Here is a 22,368-nt window from a genome sequence, read left to right on the forward strand (position 1 = left end):
TAATTATCCTTATTGCTGTTTTAGAGGAGCAGTGCTTCAAAGGATAGTTGCAGATTTCTGTCAGCATCTGCAGATTATACAGTACAAATAAAATGTTCTCGTTTCTCCAACGTTGTCTTCCCAACAGTTTCACTGACATCTACACTGGATGGCCAGGAAGCGTTCGCGATGTCTTCTCGGGCGCTGATAATTGGCGTCTGTCTTGTGTCAGTGGCGTAAAAGACGGATTTAATGCGACATGACCGTTCAAGCAGCAGTCGCTTTCAAAAACATCGGATATGTATCGGATTCAGGACCACATACGAAAGTGACCCAGGTCGGATTTGTAAATATCGGATTTGTGCCGTTCACACTGTCATAGCATGATCAGATATGGGTCGCATAGGGTAAAAAAATAAATAAATAAATAAATCTGATTTGATGCGCTTTCGCCTGCAGTGTGAACAGAGCCTTAGATTGACTTTATCTTGTAATTGTCTGACCAAGCCTGTGAATAGAGAGGTTAACAGGGTAGATGCCTGGAAAATTCACAGGTGGGGAAATCCTTAACCAAAATCAAATGGATTATTTTCAGTAGATACAAAGCATCTGATGCAAAGAGTTTCCTTTTATCTCCTCCATATGTGAAAGAGCAACTCTGCACGGTATCAGGATTATATCCCAATTCCCCTTACATTATCTAAAGCTCATGTGTAAAATTGGCTCACCAAAGTCCTTCTCTGGATTTAGACAGTATTAATGTCTTTGCCCTGTTCATTGCAGAGTAACTGTGATGTTAAGTTCAGGGCTGTTGGGATCAGTCTGCTGTAAGACTCCTTGTTCGAGGCTGAAGATAGAGGAGTTCTTTATCAGTCTACTGGCTTTTCTTGACAGTTGTCATGTTTCAGAATGAATTTGGATCACATGCCTGTCGGTGGTATTGCTCTAAACATATAAAGTGCTTAAAACATTTGCACAGTACTGCATGCACCTGGAGATTTGTGCAGAATCTCTGGCTGTAACACCAGATGCAGCTGTGTGCACTGGCAATAGTGTCTGTACATCCAAGATGGTACCACACCTGGAAACCTCAGTCTAACGATTAGACTTCAGGGAGTTGCTGTGTTAGGTTGTCAAACTAGCCAGGCTAGCTGTTTAATGCCAGTGTTAATGCCAAGTTGGTCAACATCTGGGCATGAGACGTGGTAATGAGCTTCCCTTCTCACTTCCAAGTATTACAAAAACTTAGTAATTACTTAAGTAATTACCTGTTGCTCCTTTACTATAGAGTTGATCCAGTTCATTTTTGTAGATTGATTATAATCGGTCAGTGATGCTGGTTGTAGTATATAAACACATTTTTCCACATGTGGCTTTTGCAGGGCATTGATCAGTTTGGGCCTCCAATGATCATTCACTTCAGAGCTCAGTATTATGTTGAGAATGGACGATTGATCAGGTCAGTAAAGCCTCTTGCTTGTTTATTTGCATGCTGAGTCAAGTAATATGTGTGAATAATGAGGATATTTGTATAGACTCACAAAGATCATTCCGTTTAGCCCCAGTTATCCTTAAAGCTGGCTGAATCTGCTCTTTCTGCCCTGCAGCGATCGGGTGGCCAGGTACTACTACTACTGGCACCTTAGGAAACAGGTGCTTCTCTCTCAGTGTATCCAAAGGGAGGAGGCCTACTTCCTCTTGGCAGCCTTCGCCCTGCAGGCTGACCTCGGCAATTTCAAACGAAACAAGCACTTTGGGAAATACTTTGAACCTGAAGCGTACTTCCCCCCATGGGTGAGTCTGTCTAACATGTACTGCATTTGGAACGTACTGTATGTCAAACCTAAGTTATGATTTAAGATAAATGACTATTATCCTGCACACTCACAGGCTGTTCTGAATTTATCACTGATAGTTAGTTGCCTTAGTATCACATACAGAAGTTGAAGTATAGTCTCTCTTACTTAAATAGATATCATTTGATTATTTTAAAATATTACTTTCATTACATATGAATGTTTTAGCTTTTGTTTGACTTCTGTGGTTCTAAGACCATATTTCTTATGCATTAGGTGATACTATGTTATGTGAGGAGTTATGTGTTTTGACTGGCAACATCCTAATTTAATTGCCATCTGGTGGAAAGCTTTGGCATATGCATAAAAATCTTAGAAGTGATGTTAGAAGTTGGAAACAAGCTGTCAGATGTGGATAGCCTGCCGGAAATAAGACCGAAAGAAGAACACAAACTGCTGTATCACTAGCTGAGAAGCTACAGGTACAGTGGGCATTATGTTAAAATGAGATTTTAGGCTGTCAAGCAGTGTTCCTGGCCTGCAGGGTGTAGAATATGTTTTAGCACCTTTCATTAGTCATGCTGACCAAACACTTAGCAACAGCTCCATAGCCTAGCATGGAAAATAATGAGAACTGGAACACTTCGGTTTATTTTTGTGCCAGAAAGTAGCACACGCACTTTTTAAAAAAACAAAATCTTTCGAAGCACGTAAGACGTGTCTATTCTGGCATCACTGCCTCCCCAACCACTACTACCATCCCTCTGAATATGGCAGCCACACCCATCTGATTGCCCCCACTTCCCGTCATTAGCCTCCTTATCACTACTCGGAGCCAGCAGTGACAGGAAATTGTTGGAAATGAACAGCGTACGCTCCCCTCTGTAAATCTTGCCCAGATTTAGGTGCTTAGAAAGCTTACTAAATCTTCAAAAAGGGGCTCACAAAGCTTAGCGCGTGTGTTTCCGGTTGCTGCCTCTGGCTCTCTCTCAGTCTCTTTAGGTTGACATCTGTTTGCCCTGCGGCAGGCAGCTTCATCACCCTCATCAACCTAAGCCGCCAGTCGGTTGTAATAACTCAGCACAACTTCAGGGCAGCCAAGCCTGACGACTATCCCCCTCTCTCCCTCTCCTTACTCAGGTGATAGCCAAGCGTGGCCGTGAGTACATTCTGAGGCATATCCCAAACATGCACAAAGACCAGTTTGCTCTCACGGCTTCAGAGGCACACCTCAAGTATATCAAGGAGTGCGCCCAGCTTGATGATGTCACAGTCCACTACTACAGACTCTATAAGGTGAAAAATGCCTCTAATCAATCTAGTTTCTGACCAAGATAGTGATATGTTGTATGTTATATTGCTATGTCATGGCTAGGCAAAGATTATATGCATGGACTGCTGGTTTGATTTCAGCCTTTTCTCCTTAATTTCCCCCTCTTATCGTGTAACTTAATATTTTCAACAGGACAAGAAAGAAGTCGAAGCATCTCTTACATTGGGCCTGACTTTACGTGGTATTCAAATATTCCAGGTATTGTTCCTTAATTAGAAATCAACATAGCTACTTTTTTTGTATTCTTGTATACATACAGTTAGGCTTTAACACAAAATAACATAACCAGACAAAATCATATCCAGAAATAATAAATATTTTTTTATTTTGTTTAATTTATGAAACCAAGTAATCCAAAAATATTGAACTTTATTAGTGTAATTTCTTTTCAGATTTCAGGTGGTTTTGCCTTCAGTGCCTTTCATAAGGTTTCATGCTTTACATTAACTTAATATGACTCATGTATGCTATCATCATGAATCGCACCTGGAAACCACTTGGTGACCATCTGGCAACCAGAGGCAGCAAGGAAAAAAGGTTTATTCCCTGACTGGTTGACAAGTGGTTGCTGGAAGTTGCTTGCCCTGCACCAATCACCTCTGTGTGATTGCTTTGGTTGCAAACAGATTGCTGTGGTTGAAAGAATCTTGCATTGAAGATGCAAACTTTGCTTTGAAGACTCTTATATCAGTTAAAGTGGCAGTGAAATTATGCAATCGTTAGTGACCAAAGCAAACATTTTTTGCTGCAGCACCCTGTTTACAACCAGTTTTACCTGGCAATAGCCAGCAGCCACTCACCAAATGGTCAGTGAATATACAATATACATTCTTTGTTTACTTTGATTTGTAATAAGTCGACATCCATGCATTTGTGTTTCTGTGTTGCAGAATGTCGGGTCTGTGAGGCAGCTGTTGTACGACTTCCCTTGGACCAATGTGGGAAAACTGGTATTTGTGGTGAGTCAGATATCTCATCAAAACACGTAGCCCAGAGAAATGTTCTTCACAGGTCCTGCAATTTACCTTTTTGGATTTAAAAAGAAAAATCATTTCAGTGATGATGAAACGCAAACATTCCCTTGCTTATGGCGATGTACGTGAAAGCCCAGCTCCTGCTTAGGGTCACAGAAATTTTTACGTGAAGATTTTTTCCTCTTTGTGGCTTTTTTATCTTAGTCCTCTGGAACTAATCAGGGATTTAAAGAGACTTGCACACGTACACATGCAGAGCCACATACTGTAAACTACAGGCCTTTTTTCATCTAATGAGCAGCAGGATTTTCTGTTTCATGATATACATGCCCCTCGATTCATCCATTTTGATCAGTTATCACTGTGGTCCCTGTGCTCTGTAAAGGAAATCCTGTTAAATCTCCTCATCTCTGCTCTGACTCAGCTTGCTGTTAAGCTGAGCGCTGCAGCAATTTACTTCCATAGGGTTTCTGTTATCACAGGAGAGCAGAGAAGCTTACTGTTTATCTGTTTCACTCTTGACAGCTTCATGTTTTCTGCCAGCCTGTTATTAATCACAATCCCAAGAGGTCTTTATTGCTCATCACAGCTGTTACACAAAAATGGGCTCCTTGTGACTCTAAATTTGGCTGTTTTGTTGTGTTGAGGCAGACTTTACAGGCTGTAAGGTCACTGAGAAATGTGGTTTCTTTGTCCCAGAAAGTTGAAGGTCTTGGTCTCAGACTGGGTTTTAGTTTGGTCTAATTTCGGAGTAAGCAGCCGTCGTATCTGCTGCACAGTTCACGGTGGAGACTTCCTGTTTTCCACAGTCTTGTTTTTTTGGGTGGTTTTCTTGCGTCTGCCATCTACACCGTCGTGACAGTGAACAAGCCATGGCGTGGCTGTGGTTTGACTGAGACCCAAAAGGCCTCTGTAGGCCCTGTCCCACCCTTTTTCTGAATAACAGGCTTTCTCCTCTACCCCACCCGCAAGTCACGGCATCCTGCATTGCTGCCATCACCCGCTGCAGCTACAGGCAAGCCAGAGAAGGATGCAAGCAAAGGGGCGCATGGGTCAATAAGCACCAGATGTTGTGATGATTTTAGGGGGATTTCCGATTCAGTATTTGGCTTTTGGAATTGCTAAAACTCCCCCTTTTTTGTATAAAAGTTTAATGCAGGAAGGGTAGAGTATGCTCTTGGTTCACTAATGCAACAGGGTGGAATTCTGGGTTTTTCTGAGGGAATAAGTTGCATTTAGATTTTTCTTGAGCCAGTGAGCATTTCATCTCCTCCCCTTGAAAGCTGAAATTAAGTAATTGCCTTTATGTCCTGTGCTCTTGGATCTCAGGCCAGCTTTTGCTTCGCTACTGCTCTGGTTGATGCTGGTCTGTATGAGGAGTTGTTGGTGTTGCTGGGAGATTTCGATGTGTGTGGCCTGCTCGGGAGGTCTTTTTTCATGTAACGATTCAGAAAGTTGTCCAGCAGCTTTAGATGACCCGATCATGTACAGTGCACAGATCAGGAAAAGCTGTGGCTTCTGAAAACCTCTTAACAGCCTGCCACTCGACACCAGTCTGCTCTTTGCTGTGTGTGTTTGTTCTTGAATAGAGTTACCGTCACACAAGCTGTTCATCCACTATACCTGCTGCTGGGTGTTGGATTATTTTTGCCTACTTAAAACCTGACTGAGATATTATTCTACTAAAGAAAAAAAAAGAAAGAAGAAGCACCCCTCACAGAGTCATAAATACTGATGCCATAATCAAAACCAAACATATCCCACACATCCCTCTTCATATTAATCATCCATAGACCTGCTGCACAGAGTTCAACTTAAAGATAAATGCCTGTTGAACAAACGATGCAGCATCAACACTCAAAGCATGTTTGAAGAGCGTGTCTCCCATCTCCTCTTTTCTTTTTACTAATTATCATTTTTCAGCTGTCAGTACTGATACTGGCCGATATATTCGCAGGGTGTTTGTATAGATGTCTATGGGAATACAAACCTGCTCTTTTGCCTCAATAAACTCTTTTCTGATGAGCTAATGGTCTCAATCTCTAGTTTTAAGTCTTATTATAAAGGGTGATGTTACTTTTCTAAAATATGGCTTCATTAGAATGAAAAAGGAAGAAAGAATTAGTGTGTGGTTTAGGGTTGGCCTACCGTGTGACATTACTACCCTAATAGCCATTTTCCATTAATACCTACTCGGGTTGGCTTGGAACAGCTCGAGATGATTTTTAGAGTTTTCCATTAGGCGATTGTACCTGGTACCAGGTAAATTTTTAGTACCTACTCGACTGGGGTTCCAAGCAATCCAAGTAACATCAACAGACTTCATGCCACCAAATGACTAGTCAGTGACGTTGTTCGATAAGTCACCTTCACGAAAATCAAAACAGCTATTTTTGAAACCCAGCAACAAAGGAAATGGTTACACAGAAACAATGCCATAGTCCCGGAGTCTGACCAAAGGCCACAGACCGAGCTGCAGGTATACCATCGCCTCGACGTCCACCTTTGTTGTAGTGTTCGAAACGCTTGGCTGCATTGCTATAATGACCCTTCGCACATTTAGGTGGTACTCGATTGCAATGGAAAATGAGTCAAGCCGAAGTGTCATCAAGCTGATCCGGTTATGTAGTAATGGAAAACGGGCTCAAGAGCGTGTACTCTTCATTGTCACATACGGACAGCTAAAATACTCCATTCAAGACTTCACACCTGAACCTCGCAAAACCAACAGCTGATGTGACAGCCACATAAAATCTTTTGTACGCAGTATGCGGTTGTTATCCATTATTCTCCCCTCTGCCTATAAATAAAAGGAGCTCGAACCAAACAAAACAGTGGATGGTTCAAAGGTTTAAGATAAAAGCATTGCCTGGGAAGAACAATTAAGAGTTCACAGAGAAGAGATTTAATGCTCAGCATCAGCTGCCTCCTCCTTGGACTCACCGAGTTCGCCTCGTTCACACCTGGCTGCTGCCCAGTACGACTTCACTGTTTTAGTGGTGGTTTCTTGGATCTGCAGAGTAGCATTTTGAGGTTAAAGATAAATACTCAGTTTGAAGGATGGCAGCAAATTTCTCTCGCACTTTCCCACCCAGACTTTCTCTCCTCTCCCACAGATTTAAAGAGGAAATCTTATTCACAGAAATCTTTTGTAGGAAAGCCACCGGTAAAGAACTCAGTTCATTTTATATGAGCTTATTTCTCGAAAGACAATAACCACTAAACATACTTCAGTTCAGCAGCTTTCTCTAAAAGTATTTGTCTAAATAAAGTAATGCTCTGTCCCGTAGTCCGAAAGCATAGCTATTTGCATTTTCTCGAGGTCAGAGGCTAAACACTTGCAGAAATGTTTATAGGTCTGTGTTGAAAACAACCCTGCTGACACTAAAGACAGCTGTTATTGTGTCGAGCCTCTGCCAAAAGGCGCAGGAGAAAGCACAAACCCACCATTTTAGTTTTTCCGAGCATCCAGCTAATATGTCCTCTGACTGGAAAAACAACCAAACTGCTGAGAAATGCACAGTTTCAGTTTCTGGTTTGGGAAATGAAGAACAGATTCATGAAGTGATTGCAGCTTTGTGTTCAGCTACAAAATAGTTTTCAGGAACAGACTTTGTTCTTTGGCTAATGCTCGCCTTCAGGCCTCCCTGGCACTTAATCACAATTTCACATTCCAATTTCATAATCGTGTTTTGTTAACTGCTGTAAATCACCGAGTCCTGTAATCAACATTCATGTGTTTTCTTTTTCCCCCTCGCTCCTCACTCTCAGGGGAAGAAGTTTGAAATCCTTCCTGACGGTCTACCCTCGGCTCGTAAACTCATCTACTACACAGGATGTCCTATGCGGTCTCGCCACCTCCTGCAGCTGCTTAGCAACAGCCACCGGCTCTACATGAACCTGCAGCCGGTTCTCAAACAAGTCCGTCGACTGGAGGAGAACGAAGGTATTTGGCGCCACTTATTCTGTCAACATTAAACACCCTTTGATCACTTCTTCAGAAATATAAACAAAAGAGAGCTGATGCTTCCTGTTTTTTGGTTGCCTGCAGTACGTAAATCTGTGTTTTGAGATGGATACAGCATTTTGAACAGAAGTCTGTTTGGTTTAGATATTAAAAACTACCTGTTTTTTCTTTCTTTCTTTCCCCACTTCAGAGAAGAAGCAGTACCGGGAGTCATACATTAGCGATGCTCTTGAGCTAGACATGGATCATCTGGACAAGCGTTCCCGCGCTAGTGGCAGCAGCGCAGGCAGCACGTCTCATCACAAGCGTCTGTCTCGCCACTCCACTACCAGCCACGGCAGCTCGCACACCTCTGGCATTGAGGCGGACAGCTTCAGGGCCCCCGGCCAAGCTCCGCACAGACCCCTGCGCACCTGCAGCTCGTCCACAACCAGTCACGGGAGCTCGCACACCTCTGGCATCGAGAGCAGCGGCAAGGAACGCAACCTAGATGATGAAGGTATGAGTATTTACATTTATTTTTTTGTGCGTTTAGAGTCCAGGTAAGATTTCCCTTCAACAATTTAGGGGTAGATTCATTTCATAAAGTTTTTGCTTTTTTATATAAGAAACCACAGGAAAAGATTTCTCTTCAGTTTTCAAAATAAAATGCTGTAAGACCTGCCTGATCAGAGGTAACATGCTGATGGCTTGCTAGATTTCTGGGACTTGATATTACAAAAAAAAGCAATGGTCATACTCCAGTAGTGCTGCTCCAGAGAAAGTGAGAAGACTTGTTTATCTCAGATAATAATTCAGAAACATTTTACTCTGCAGAAATTGAGATGCTGGTGGATGACCCCAAAGACTATGAGGAGCTTCATGAAATGGCCCTGGATCAGGAGATGTGCATTCACATTACCGAGGACATGCTGACGATGTCACCTGATCAGACCAATGGATATTCAGGTACAGTTTCTCTGCAGTCAGGGGAATTAGCCCCAAAGTGGAATGAGTTAATTCAATGAATGCCACCTGTCTGTTTTTAAGGAGGCGGTAGCAAAATGCATCTCAAAAGTTTGTTTTTGCAGGATTGATTGTAAAAGATGTTAGCTCCTCCACATCCAGCTCCTCTGAGACTGTCGTCAAAATGAGAGGACAGAGCATCGAGTCTTTGCCACAGGTAGTTAAAGCCTTTTCTATCTGTGGATGTCCTGAGAGGCTGTTTTTTTGTTTTTATTTCTTATTTTTTCTAGAAAACCACTGCACATACAAGTCATAAGGAAGTAAAGCAGAGGGTTTAGAGTGACTATAAAGAAACACCTGGACAAACTTCATAACTTATCTGTGTTTGATTTTCTACGCTTTTATTCATAAATTTGACTTGTTTTCCATGCAGACGTCTGCCTGCAGGAAGCCTCAGTCTTCGACTGACCGCCACAGCCAATCACTAGACGACATCCGCCTCTATCAGAAGGACTGCCTGCAGTGGGCGGAGCTCTGCCAGGACACCGCCCACAGCTACACATTCGGTTGCGCTCAAGAGCTGAGTGACAGCAGCGGCGGAGGCGGTGGCTATCAAGGCCTTGCCGATCAGCGTGCCGGCATGCTTGGCGAGCAGCACCCGTTTCCCATCAAGAGAACCAACAAGTACTTCTCTCTGGACCTGACCAGCGAAGAGGTTCCCGAGTTTGTCGTGTGACAGAAGCACAAAGTAGGCAACCGCAGGGTGCCCTTTTCGCTCCTCCACGTCAGACGTGGAGATGTTTCAGGCCTCAGGGAACGAGATGAGAGGAGCGCTGCAGAGCTGGTTTCTATTCTTGGCAGCAAATAGTAGCGATGAGTAAACTGGCAACAAGTAAGCGGCCCCTTTTAAGCACCACTCGAGACGTTTCACATAACACATAATAAATCAATAGACATTGAGGTTTCTGTCAGAAAATCAGACTTTAAGAACAAACACTGGGCTCAAAAGAACTAAAAAAAAAACTGCACCCCCAGGTCAAAAGAAACAAAAGGGATTGTGTCATCTTTAAAAAAAAAAAAAGATTTTATTTAATTCAGTCTTCTCCAAACTGATCCGCTTCTTTACAAAGTCATCAAAAGACTTGTGCATGTAGGTCTACAGCAGACAGATTAATGCACCTGACAAGCTTTTCAAAGATCTTCAGTGGAGGACACAAAGGACAGAAATCATGCTGAGCTACAAACCAAAGACGAGATGGAAATAAACTGAAACCACATCTGTCTCTACATCCAGTTTGGTGGAACATTATATTTCAGTCATGCAGGGAGGGAACATGGACCTACGATCCTCTGTGTGAGAGCGGCCATGCCTCCTTCCTCCTCTCTTCTTCTTCTTCTTCTTCTTCTCCACCACTTCATTTTACCTCAACTGGAAGTGGAGTGTGCCAACACCCCCCCCTCCTCACAGACTGGACTTTTTAATCATTTGAACACAAACCCGACGTGCCTTTATCACACTATGCAGGTGTCAGTCTCGCGCCTTGACAATCACACACCTTCACCCTTAGATCCAAGCCATCAGAACTCAAGCTCTGCTTTACTTTTTAAAAATTGCGCACGCACACACATAAACATAGAGCTAGTTTTTTGGCAATTAAATGTTAAAAATATCACGATTTCACAATGTTTGTGTCCTGTCAAATTCAGCCGAGTTTCCCAGGAGGAATGAGGTCGAGCGAGTTCCTACGTGTTCTGACTCGCTCTGCGATTGCGGCCACAAAAGTTTCCCTGTAATCTAGCCTCAAAATGGAGCCGGGCTGGCTGTCAGCCAAAACAAACCACACTTTGACGCATACATATACATTCTCCTTTGACTCTTCTAATCCTTTTGTTTCAGCTATTGTTTTAAACTGGAATTTGTTACATTTTTCTCTTAAAAATCAATTTATATGTTGTATTTTTTATGAACTGTATATGTTACACACTTAATCTGTGTAAGGTTAAAGTCATTCAGTATTACAAGCCAGTGTAGGTGACAGTATTAAGGACATGTGGCTCTGAACAAGAAAGACAGGTTTTATTGTCGGTTTGATTCAAGAGATGTGACCGTTACTCAAGATTTCAATACTCTAGAAGTGGCACCGTTTCCACTGCGGTTTGTAAGGCAGTTGGTTGTGGAGATGACATCTTTTCACCAGAAATGGAGACTCTTTCCCTGAACCGATGTTTCCAAACTATTTTATTGGGTTAATTTTTCAGTTTTTCTTTGCCCCACTGAGCAGCATGAATAAGAGCAGGAGGAGGTCAGTTATTGGTTTTGATCAACAGCCTTCTTTTTTTTTTAAATCATGAGATTAGGAGAAATGGTGGAAATGTTCAGTTTTAGATATTGAGGCTCATGAATTTTAAAAAACACTGCTTTATAAGGATGTAGGATCATTTTGCTATAAAGCTACAGCTTAGCTTATCTAAAAGACACAAAGAACAACTATCCTGGCAGTCCATCCACCTGCCAGCTCACATTCATTCAGCATGAGGGTGTAGGAAGTGTTCATTACCATTTTAAGATTTAAAGTTGTAGGGTTGGCTAAATCAAACCCCTCAGTTTAACCCCACCTGCCCTCTTTCTTCTTTTTGTTGTTGTTGTTGTTGTTGCAGTCAGCAAACAAAAGCGAGGTGTTAATGTGGTGATACTCCAGCGACTTTTTGTGCCAACCTGTGACACGTGCAGTGTAAGAACCGTTAGCTGAGAGTTTAAAACTTATTTATCATGGTTTTAAGTGTCCTGCGCTTAAAAACGCTATTTTAACACAGTCTATCAGACAGCATCAATGAGAATTTTTATGCAATACATAACAAATACATGGATTTAATAAAGCTGTGTAATTAAATCAACTTCTATATTTCATACTTTGTTTTCTTTAACTGTTTATATAATTACTCATTAACTGAAAATGTCTATTTTGATGGACAGCAATGTTTCTTATATTAAAACAGCATGTGTTAAGGTACATAGCCATACATTCATAACCCATGTCCTTAAAGTCTTCCTGTCTTACTTCTTTGGCTCTGCTATATGGTCATACTTACACTTTGTAAGAGTCTGTATGTCTGTGCCCATAATCCTTTCTGTGAAAGGATCGCCCTGCAGGTAAAAATGTTTTTTGTCACCTTGTTGTTCAAAAAAAAAGAAGAAAAAAAAAGATTTGTTATAATGAAGTCTGGTCCGTGCCTTCTTGGTACTAATGCCCTCAATAGCCAATAAATAGGTACATTTATCTACCAATTATATGTTGTCAAGTCATTTCATTTTTTTGAGTATTGCCAGCTGGAAGCTAAAATCTCTAAAAACTCTTTAAGTATAAAACTTTACATGTGGAAGGTGGTGTACAAAATGTTCCCTTAGTTCATGCTGCCCTCTGGTGGTTTACACTCACTGGAATGCAAGTCTCACTTTGGCCTGAGGGTGGCAGTATTTCATGATAAGTAAACAGCTCTGTTCCTTTTGTCCTCTGGCCTCAAATTTGGCTTCACGCCTACTTTTTTTTGTATAACCATACATAAGCGTTATTTTAAAGTGTGCTATCTGAACATAAAAGGACACTATAACAACTTAATATTAACAAAACCATTAACATCAGAGCTTCAGCTGACCTTAGTTACCTGTCATCCTCACTTGTACCTCATAAATCTAGGTGACATAGTGATTGACTACATCAGGCGGAGTGATGTCCATTTTCTTAATCTGTCTGAATTTCAGTTTCTTTTCCCAGAGTTGGCAAGCCCAGAAATCTGATTTGATACCGTTCGTATTTTTATCTTACATGTTTTATTAAAAATACATTTCATTTCACAGAAAATGGTTATCCCAATAATTTATACTATGAATTGCAGTCAGTATTAATAGCAACGAAATAAGCAGATCAGCTGACAATCAGCGTTTAATTCTAAGCTACCCTTCTGTAAATATCTATCAGACAATCACAGAAACTGCTGATCTATTGGGATTTTCCCACACAACCATCTCTCCAGTTCACAGAGAAAGAAAAAATCCAGCGAGCAGAAGCTCTCTGGGTGAAAATACTTTGATGCCTGAGGTCACAGGAGAATGGCTAGACTTGCCCTGGGCTAATCGAATGGAGTAACCTCAATTAACAACTTGTCATCATCAAGGTATGTAGAAGAGCATCTCTGAATACACAACATCTCAAAGTGTGGAACAGATGGGCTACAAGAGCACACTGGATGCTACTCCTGTCACTAAACTGATGCTACAGGTCACAGATTAAACAAAATTGGACAACAGAATTGTAATTCTCCATTTCAGCTGCGATATTCATATGTTTACACTGCTTCCATCACAAGACTCACATCATCTCAAACTGGTTACTCAAACATGACGGTGATTTCACTGTACTCAACGGCCTCACAGTCACCAGATCTCATAATCAATATCAGCAGAAGCCCCCAAGAAGCAAGCAAGGCTACAAGACGTGAAATCTTTGAAGTAGGAGGAACCGTAACTGTGTTTTCTTTTGCGTTAAAATATGCAACATTGGGCTGAAAACACAAATCACCACAAAATCATTGATGCACAAATTAAGGGGAAACATGGAAGCCTTCCTCAGCGAGCTCCACCTCTTTCCCGCACTCTCCCCTCCGAGCTACACAGCTGTACAGGAAATCATTCATCCACCATCCACTGCCGTCACCATGGCAACACAGAGGGGGAAATCCATTCTCAGTCGCTTGTCAACCCCCCTCTCTCTCCTTCCTTTTGTCTTGTTGAATTAGGTGGAGCTCTTTTCTGACCACGTTGATGCATCATTTTTAAATTTTAAAACAGAGCAAAGGCTTCGTTCACTGATCCTAATAATGCTTGCAGAGCCTCATTTGTATCCTCTCTAATATTTCCATACATCTGTTCTCCCCATCAGTAAGCATGCATGTGTAGGTGATCATTGCTGCTGATTATCTGAGAGTATTAGGTGGCAGTGTCTCTCCAGCAGCAGTGGTGACCTCTCCATAAATCCCGTGGGGCATTGGGAAAGGACAGGCGGGGCGGTTATGCTTGGATCGGGCCAGCAGCTGCCTGGAGGAGGCAGATGGTCGCAAATCAGAGATGAAATCCAGGCCCCTCCCCTGCCTGCATGATAACCTACCCCTCTCACGCACACAAAAATAGAACAGTTCAAACTATCGTCTTACTACACAAATTTTGGGCGAGTGGGGTGAATGAATGCTGATGACCAAAAGATTAAGAAAAATATAACCCATTCAAACAAAGGCAGGCCAATCAGTATCAAAGGTGGTGCTTTCCAATTCCTGAAAAACCAGCTGAATTTAAGCTCTGCCCTGATGCACGAACATCACTATTAATTGCAGCAGAAAAGTCTTTAGTCACCACATCTGTCCGTGTCCTCTTGGTAATGGATTAACAGCACTTAATAAAGCAGCCTATTAACCTAAACAGCTGCACTGACACCAAAAGGAGATGATCCCCAGAGCCGATAATAATGAAAAACAGTAATCTGATTACAAATAAACAAATCTCTGGAGTTATCTCTTCTCCAGTGGTGGAGGGAGGTGCCTGACACATTTAGCTTGAAACCAGTCGGTGGTATATGATATACAGCGCATCTGAAGTTGCTACTAGATAAGTGGAAAATTTAACCATCTCAGAAAAATAATTCTTACAAAGTTCTATAAAAGGGAAAAGAGGAGATATATTAAATATGTGGTTTTGACAGTCAATTGTCCAGAATATTCATTATATTAGGTAATATATATGTATGTGAACAATATGTGAAAAACTAAGTACACCCTGCTTCCACAGGACTTAACAGGGTACTTAGCAACCAGGTGCTGCAAATCAATTGCTTGTGATAAACTGATCATCAGTAACTATGAAAACCTCTATAAAAACAGGAATTTTGTACATCCAAGAGTGGGAATACCAGCAAATTGCCCACAAGGTCAGAAAATGGTCCGAAAAATTCCAAAAAGCTAAATCTATAAGCCTCTGGAAGTGGCTCGTTCATTGCAGATTGCTTTGATGCTGAGATCTGGTTGCTTGTGGACATTCAAGGCTCTGGGTGCTAAGGTCACCCTCTAACATATTTAATACCAACTCATAAGTCAATCAAGTTTATTCTTCTCTTTTACTTTTACTTCAGTTGCAAATGAGAAAGAGGAGAAAAAGTTTATTTCGGGTCCTGGCCGCTTCCTTTTCTTCACCATGGCACTGTGAATCACTTCCAGTGTTTGTAGCTTCAGTTCAGCTATGTTAAATCTGCTCACAGTGCAATTAGAAAAAGACTGATGCTGCATGACCCGAGCACCTTGTGCAGCATCTGACGTTGTGTTTACCCAAAATTAATAATCTAGTATGGACAAGATGAATTCTCCATTACTCCTGATATGTAAAACCTAACTGAAAGAGGATGTGTTCTCTCTTTTTACCACACCGTTTCAAACACACGATTAAAATACCCAGGCGTCTGATCCATATTCCAAGCATCCATAGTTAAAACTGCTCTTATCTTAGACACAGAGTGAAACTTCTGATAAGAGTACACACTGCACTAATGTCTACTGAATGTGTTTTATATTATTGGAGACAGAAATCAAACATCTGACTTCCTACAAATGCAGTGAGACAGAGGGCATGCAGCGTTTATCTAATTAATGGCAAAAAGAGTCAAACAACAGCCATTATGAGTCTTAATGAGGGAGTACTGTTTCAAAGAGGGCAGAATAAGATGCACACACTGTTCATACTATGAATCTAATTATCTTAGTGTAATGAAACAGTCTCATCAATACTTTTATTCCAAACATCAATGACTGTACAATGTGCGGTGCATTAAAAGTGCCAAATTTTCACAAGTTATACTCGTGGCTCACTATTTAAACTATAGAACAGAATATTATTTTTATTTTGAAACGCTGTTTGTCTTAAAAGAAGGTAAGCGAAAGCACATATGATGGTAGCGTGGTCGGACAACGAGGACATGACCAGTTTCCTGCTTTTCAATATTGTGTCAGACTCACACCTCTATTTTTAGAGGACATAATCACACATATTGTTGTTACATTTTCAGCCACTGGTTGCTTGAAACCTTTCACACCTCATCTCATAAACCAGAATGTCTATGATTGTTAAAACACTGTGGGTGGCTGCTGCTTCACTATCCCATGACACAACACAGAACTGCTTTCAGCATACAGTTTATTCATTTTGGGCTTTGCCTAATTCTAATAACAAAAAAAAAAGGTTTCTAGCATCAATTAAAGCTTAATATGAATATAGACATGAATAATAGTACCAGGGGAGTAGCACAGAACTCTGGGCCCTATAATAAACAGTGTCTGTGGCCCCCTTCCTTTGGTGATGCACATCTCTGAAGAGTCTTTTGATCGGTCTGAAAAACTATTAACACTATTTTCAAGGCTTTGGGGTCAAGATATAGAGGTCAAGGCACACCATAATAACTGTAACTATTGTAATTATCTTGATAATCTTGTGCAGTAAAAATGCATTACATTAAATTAAGTTTATGATCTCAAACACAAAAATTAGACAGATAAAGTAACACGTGTATCTTAGTGTGCTGCCCGTGGGTGTTTAGAACTAGCAAAAGCTAAAAAAAAAAAAAAAAATCTATCCCCATTTAAATTAAGCAGCAGTGTCGTTGCGTTATTCTGAAGTACCATTTCATCAGCCTGAAACACATCGACTTCCTCAGAACAGCTTATTTATCTCACGGCACAATGCTTGAAAACCACCGGGCCCACAATAAATAAAGCTCAACAGTACAGCAGATGACTTAAGATGATGGTGGGGCTACACAGTGATGCAATGGTTAGCAGTGGTGCCTCACGGCATGGAGGTTCTGTGTTTGAATGCAATCTGGGGCCTTTCTGTGGGGACTTTGCATGTTTACTGGATACTCAAGCTTCCTCCCACAGTCCATAGACATGCAGACGGTTAGGTTTATTAGTAATTCCAAACTGAGCAAGAGTGCTAGTCTGTGTGTTGGCTCTGTGATAAATTTCCAAACCTGTCCAGGATGTACCCTTCCTCTTAACCCGTGACAGCTGGGACAGACTCCATCCTCCTCCCACAGCCCAGAATTTGATAAGTGGAGAAAGACGCAGGGATGAATTGTAGTTCCTTATGTTTTTGTTATTTCAATCTTTCAGTTCTGGGCTTCTGTTGCGGAGGTACTTAGGTTAATACAGCTAAAACTGCGAGAGGGTTGTTAGATTATTTACACAAGTTAGCCAATAGAACCTGCTCAGCGCTATGTTTGAAACTGTCCAAAGATATACTCGCTAGGTTAACGGATAATTCTAAAGTGCCTGCTGGTGTGATGGTAAATGGTTTTATTTATATATATATATATCTTAGTCTTTTAATAATAACAATAATAATATTAAAAATTAATTATAGAGTATGCAAGCATGAGAAAGCTGAGCCAAGGGTAAAGGAGACTTCATGCATTGAATACATAAACTTCACTGACTTGAAATAAAGAAGAAGTTTTTAATTTATGAGAGGAAAAAACTCTACGAGAAGGATCCAGCGGTTGAATTTCTGCAGTAAAACGCTTGTTTCCCGAGATGGAAAATGATGGCCTAGTTGGAAAACTGTGAAAATTCCAGTTGCTAAGAGGGACAAACATTAAAATTTTGGCGCTTGGATCCACTTCATCTTTAAAAGCTTATTTGAGTTGTTTACTTCACTATAATGCTGGATCATGGTGTTTCATTAGAACTAGCAAAAGCAGCATAAGTGCCGTAAGCGTCCACCTATTTTTATTTTAATTAATAAGACGTGTCATTGTGGTATTTTAATGTCCGTTTCATCAGTCTGAAACAGCACATTAAAGCTTACTGCTAAAGTTTCACCTGTTTCTCACTGTCTCTACCAACTCATGTCAACTTTGGGGAGTGCTCTGCTTACCTTTTTCTTTTCCTCAGTTTTCCTCCTTCTCTCCTTCTTTCCTTTCGTTAATGGGTGGGCTAAACCATTCGGCTTCATTTGTAAGGGGTGGAGTGGCGTCAGAGAGGCTCCGTTAGTTTTTGGAATCAAGCTCAGTCACCAGAGTTATTCGAAAAAGTTAATTATGACACTAATTACTTAGGAATACAAAAATTGCAAATAAATATACAGCTTTTATTCGACGCTGTCCAGGATCCATGCCACCACTGGGGCCCTAAGTTGTCTGCTTGTGACCCCAAAAGCTAGGCTAGGTTAAGTGCCAAGACATCAAAGGTGATAATGCGCATGTGCAGCTAGCAAGAAAGGCACTTGTGGATGTGTACAGAATATTGAATCATGATTTTCAGTCAGGTAAAGACCTTCTTTGTACCTGACAAAGGGCTTAAGAGATAAATACTTAAATCAATAAAACAGTTTTTATAAAAATCACAGATGCCCTTCAAAAACGTCAAGTTAAAATCGCGTAATTGTTTGTGTTTGTTTGTTTTGTTTTAATAATTAGCTCAAATGCAATTCAGTGCAAAAGTCTCTTATTTCTCTAGGAAAAGGGGAAGTAGATACTACCGTAGATGGAAATAGAGTATATAAGGCAAATATTTGATGTGCTGCATTGTTTTTTATTAGAACTTCAGTAAAAACCTTTATTCTTCAACCCATCCTGAGCTCTCTTAGACAGTTGTCTAGTAATTTCTTGAAGTAGTCTTCAGGAATAGTTCTGCAGGCTTCCTAAAGCACATTCAAAGCTCTTCCATTGTGTGTTTTTCTATCTAGGTATGCTTTGAATGCATTGCCAGTGTGCTTGGGATAATTGTAATAGTGAAATGAAGCTGCTGTCAATCAGATGCTTTCCAGATGGTACTGCACAGTGTTCACACTATTCTGTGTTTATAATTAAATCTTGACCCGATCTCCAACACCACTGGCTGAAATGCAGACCCAAACCGTGACAGCACCTCCACCGTGTTTTACAGATGACTATAGACACTCACTGTTGTACCTCTCACCTCTGACGTCCTCTGATTTCAAAATTATTTGTAAAACTGAATACCGTTCAGTCCTGTTTGTTAATGTGTACTGAGCATAGCCGTTTGCTATACACTTCCAGCTGGAATTCTTGCATTTACTGAACTGGATGTGGAGACGTTAACAATGTAATCATCAGCAATTAAACTGCATGACAACATTTTTCAAAGATTTTATAGTAAAACAAAACAAATCTAGATGTTTATAATATCAGGACAGACGGTGATATCAGTGATTCTTGAGTTCAGAAACAAAAGGACTCTGGAGGATATGTGGGGGGAAAAAAAGAGATGTGTGGAAACCATTAATTTACTGGACCCACGAAGGGCTATCCCAGATCATGTGGTATCCTGGCGACAGAGGCTTCCTACAGTCGCCTTCGCAGGAACCATGACTCACTGATTCTACATCTTCCTCTCCGCCCTCTCTCTGTCTCTCTCTATGGACATGAGCTGCTACTGTAAGTCACAGAAAATAACATCTGCATGAATGGAGCCAGGGAAAATGTGACTCACAGAAAACGTGACGCTCAGACAGTAGGAGGAACACAAATACAGTTTGCTGAGTTTACCTGGAGGCGAAAAACTTGATATGCATGAGAGCAGATGTACAGTATTCTCATAGAGGCATCGTCTGAATGAGCTCAGAATTAGAAGCCAGACAGCTCTTAAATGCTGCCTTAATAATTTATATGAATCACAGGATCAGCACAGTTTTTTGTTGTTGTGGCAGGATGTAATGTCCTCCTGGGGGAAGCATCTGCCATCAGGGAGAGTGGCTTTGGCAGTCTCAGTCGATTTGTTTTTACAAACTACATCTGCCTGCTGTTATAGATGTACAGAAGAAACACTCCACTACAGCTGTTTGATATAGGACTTTTAAGACTGATACCAATACCGATATTTGTGGTTTACAAATCCAAAATTCTGATATATCGTCTAATTTTTTTTAGGAAAACTAACTAACTACTTTTTTACACTCTGCTAGGGCCCAGTTGATGTACCAGGGGAGCCGATATATATCGGTTGAAATGAGCTATTTGCTCATATACAGTGGGGCAAAAAAGTATTTAGTCAGCCACCGATTGTGCAAGTTCCCCCACCTAAAATGATGACAGAGGTCAGTAATTTGCACCAGAGGTACACTTCAACTGTGAGAGACAGAATGTGAAAAAAAAAAAAAAAATCCATGAATCCACATGGTAGGATTGGTAAAGAATTTATTCGTAAATTAGGGTGGAAAATAAGTATTTGGTCAATAACAAAAATACAACTCAATACTTTGTAACATAACCTTTGTTGGCAATAACAGAGGTCAAACGTTTACTATAGGTCTTTACCAGGTTTGCACACACAGTAGCTGGTATTTTGGCCCATTCCTCCATGCAGATCTTCTCGAGAGCAGTGATGTTTTGGGGCTGTCGCCGAGCAACACGGACTTTCAACTCCCGCCACAGATTTTCTATGGGGTTGAGGTCTGGAGACTTGCTAGGCCACTCCAGGACTTTCAAATGCTTCTTACGGAGCCACTCCTTTGTTGCCCGGGCGGTGTGTTTTGGATCATTGTCATGTTGGAAGACCCAGCCTCGTTTCATCTTCAAAGTTCTCACTGATGGAAGGAGGTTTTGGCTCAAAATCTCACGATACATGGCCCCATTCATTCTGTCCTTAACACGGATCAGTCGTCCTGTCCCCTTGGCAGAAAAACAGCCCCATAGCATGATGTTTCCACCCCCATGCTTCACAGTAGGTATGGTGTTCTTGGGATGCAACTTAGTATTCTTCTTCCTCCAAAAACGACGAGTTGAGTTTATACCAAAAAGTTCTACTTTGGTTTCATCTGACCACATGACATTCTCCCAATTCTCTGCTGTATCATCCATGTGCTCTCTGGCAAACTTCAGACGGGCCTGGACATGCACTGGCTTCAGCAGCGGAACACGTCTGGCACTGCGGGATTTGATTCCCTGCCGTTGTAGTGTGTTACTGATGGTGACCTTTGTTACTTTGGTCCCAGCTCTCTGCAGGTCATTCACCAGGTCCCCCCGTGTGGTTCTGGGATCTTTGCTCACCGTTCTCATGATCATTTTGACCCCACGGGATGAGATCTTGCATGGAGCCCCAGATCGAGGGAGATTATCAGTGGTCTTGTATGTCTTCCATTTTCTGATGATTGCTCCCACAGTTGATTTTTTCACACCAAGCTGCTTGCCTATTGTAGATTCACTCTTCCCAGTCTGGTGCAGGTCTACAATATTTTTCCTGGTGTCCTTCGAAAGCTCTTTGGTCTTGGCCATGGCGGAGTTTGGAGTCTGACTGTTTGAGGCTGTGGACAGGTGTCTTTTATACAGATGATGAGTTCAAACAGGTGCCATTCATACAGGTAACGAGTGGGGGACAGAAAAGCTTCTTACAGAAGACGTTACAGGTCTGTGAGAGCCAGAGATTTTCCTTGTTTGAGGTGACCAAATACTTATTTTCCACCCTAATTTACGAATAAATTCTTTACAAATCCTACCATGTGAATTCATGGATTTTTTTTTTCCACATTCTGTCTCTCACAGTTGAAGTGTACCTCTGGTGCAAATTACTGACCTCTGTCATCATTTTAGGTGGGGGAACTTGCACAATCGGTGACTGACTAAATACTTTTTTGCCCCACTGTATCAGTATCAGCATTTATAACAGCAGAGAAATGAAAATTTAAAGAGTAAAGAAGAGATGGGAGAAACACTTTTAATCATGCTATGAATGTTGATCTTGTATACTTTGCCCAGCTGAGGGGACTTTGCAACTTCCCTGTCAGCAACACACGCTTGGAGCCAGTTGAGTAATCCACGAGTTACTGTGGCAATAAAACAAGGTTATTTTTAAGCTGCATTACATTGTCCTCCCCACCCAAGTACACACAAATACATTTTAGGGAAGCTGTTTATGTTTCTTCCATCTGAAAGAAAAAAAAAACCAAACTACTGGTCAGTTTGATTTTTAAAATCATAAAATGTTAGTGTTGTTATCAGCCTTAAAAATCTTGTATTGGTCGCGGACTCGGCTCGGATGGCCAGTTTTTATGTTTTTAAGACTGGCAAACAGATGTTGCCAACATGGTGCCTCTGCTCAAAACTCATATCATGATTAAAGGGTTTTTTCCTGTCTCTTCTTTACTCTGTAAATTTTGATTTATCAGCTGTTGAAAGATGTTTTTGTTGTTGTTGGGGTTTATTTGTTTGTTTGTTGGAATAAGTGGTTCAATATATATGAAAAGAGATACCGAGTGTTGCAACTGGCACCAAAACAAGCCAGATCAATTAATGGCTCAACAGAACAGAGGAAACTGGCCTAAAT

General features: G+C 41.2%; 1 protein-coding gene across 3 annotated transcripts in view; it reads left to right on the plus strand.

The window, feature by feature from the left end:
• The window catches only part of frmd6 (FERM domain containing 6), a 33,014-nt gene extending 20,801 nt beyond the window's left edge, over positions 1–12,213 (plus strand). For 2 of the 3 annotated variants that reach the window (XM_085390963.1, XM_085390962.1), the window contains exons 5-14: positions 1,362–1,438; positions 1,587–1,773; positions 2,916–3,071; positions 3,241–3,306; positions 3,999–4,067; positions 7,854–8,028; positions 8,240–8,548; positions 8,866–8,997; positions 9,120–9,211; positions 9,428–12,213. In XM_085390963.1, the coding sequence (XP_085247089.1) occupies positions 1,362–1,438; positions 1,587–1,773; positions 2,916–3,071; positions 3,241–3,306; positions 3,999–4,067; positions 7,854–8,028; positions 8,240–8,548; positions 8,866–8,997; positions 9,120–9,211; positions 9,428–9,730 (1,566 nt within the window). In that variant the 3' untranslated portion in view covers positions 9,731–12,213. Of the gene's footprint in view, positions 1–142; positions 317–1,361; positions 1,439–1,586; positions 1,774–2,915; positions 3,072–3,240; positions 3,307–3,998; positions 4,068–7,853; positions 8,029–8,239; positions 8,549–8,865; positions 8,998–9,119; positions 9,212–9,427 lie in introns of those variants that run through there. The other variant, XM_085390964.1, reaches the window with a different exon arrangement.
• The last annotated feature ends 10,155 nt before the right edge of the window (positions 12,214–22,368 follow it).

Source organism: Rhamphochromis longiceps, linkage group LG19 (assembly GCF_057381845.1).
Source record: "Rhamphochromis longiceps isolate RC_006_pf linkage group LG19, R_longiceps_female_GT1.1, whole genome shotgun sequence".
In the NCBI taxonomy this organism is placed as follows: Eukaryota; Metazoa; Chordata; class Actinopteri; order Cichliformes; family Cichlidae; genus Rhamphochromis; species Rhamphochromis longiceps.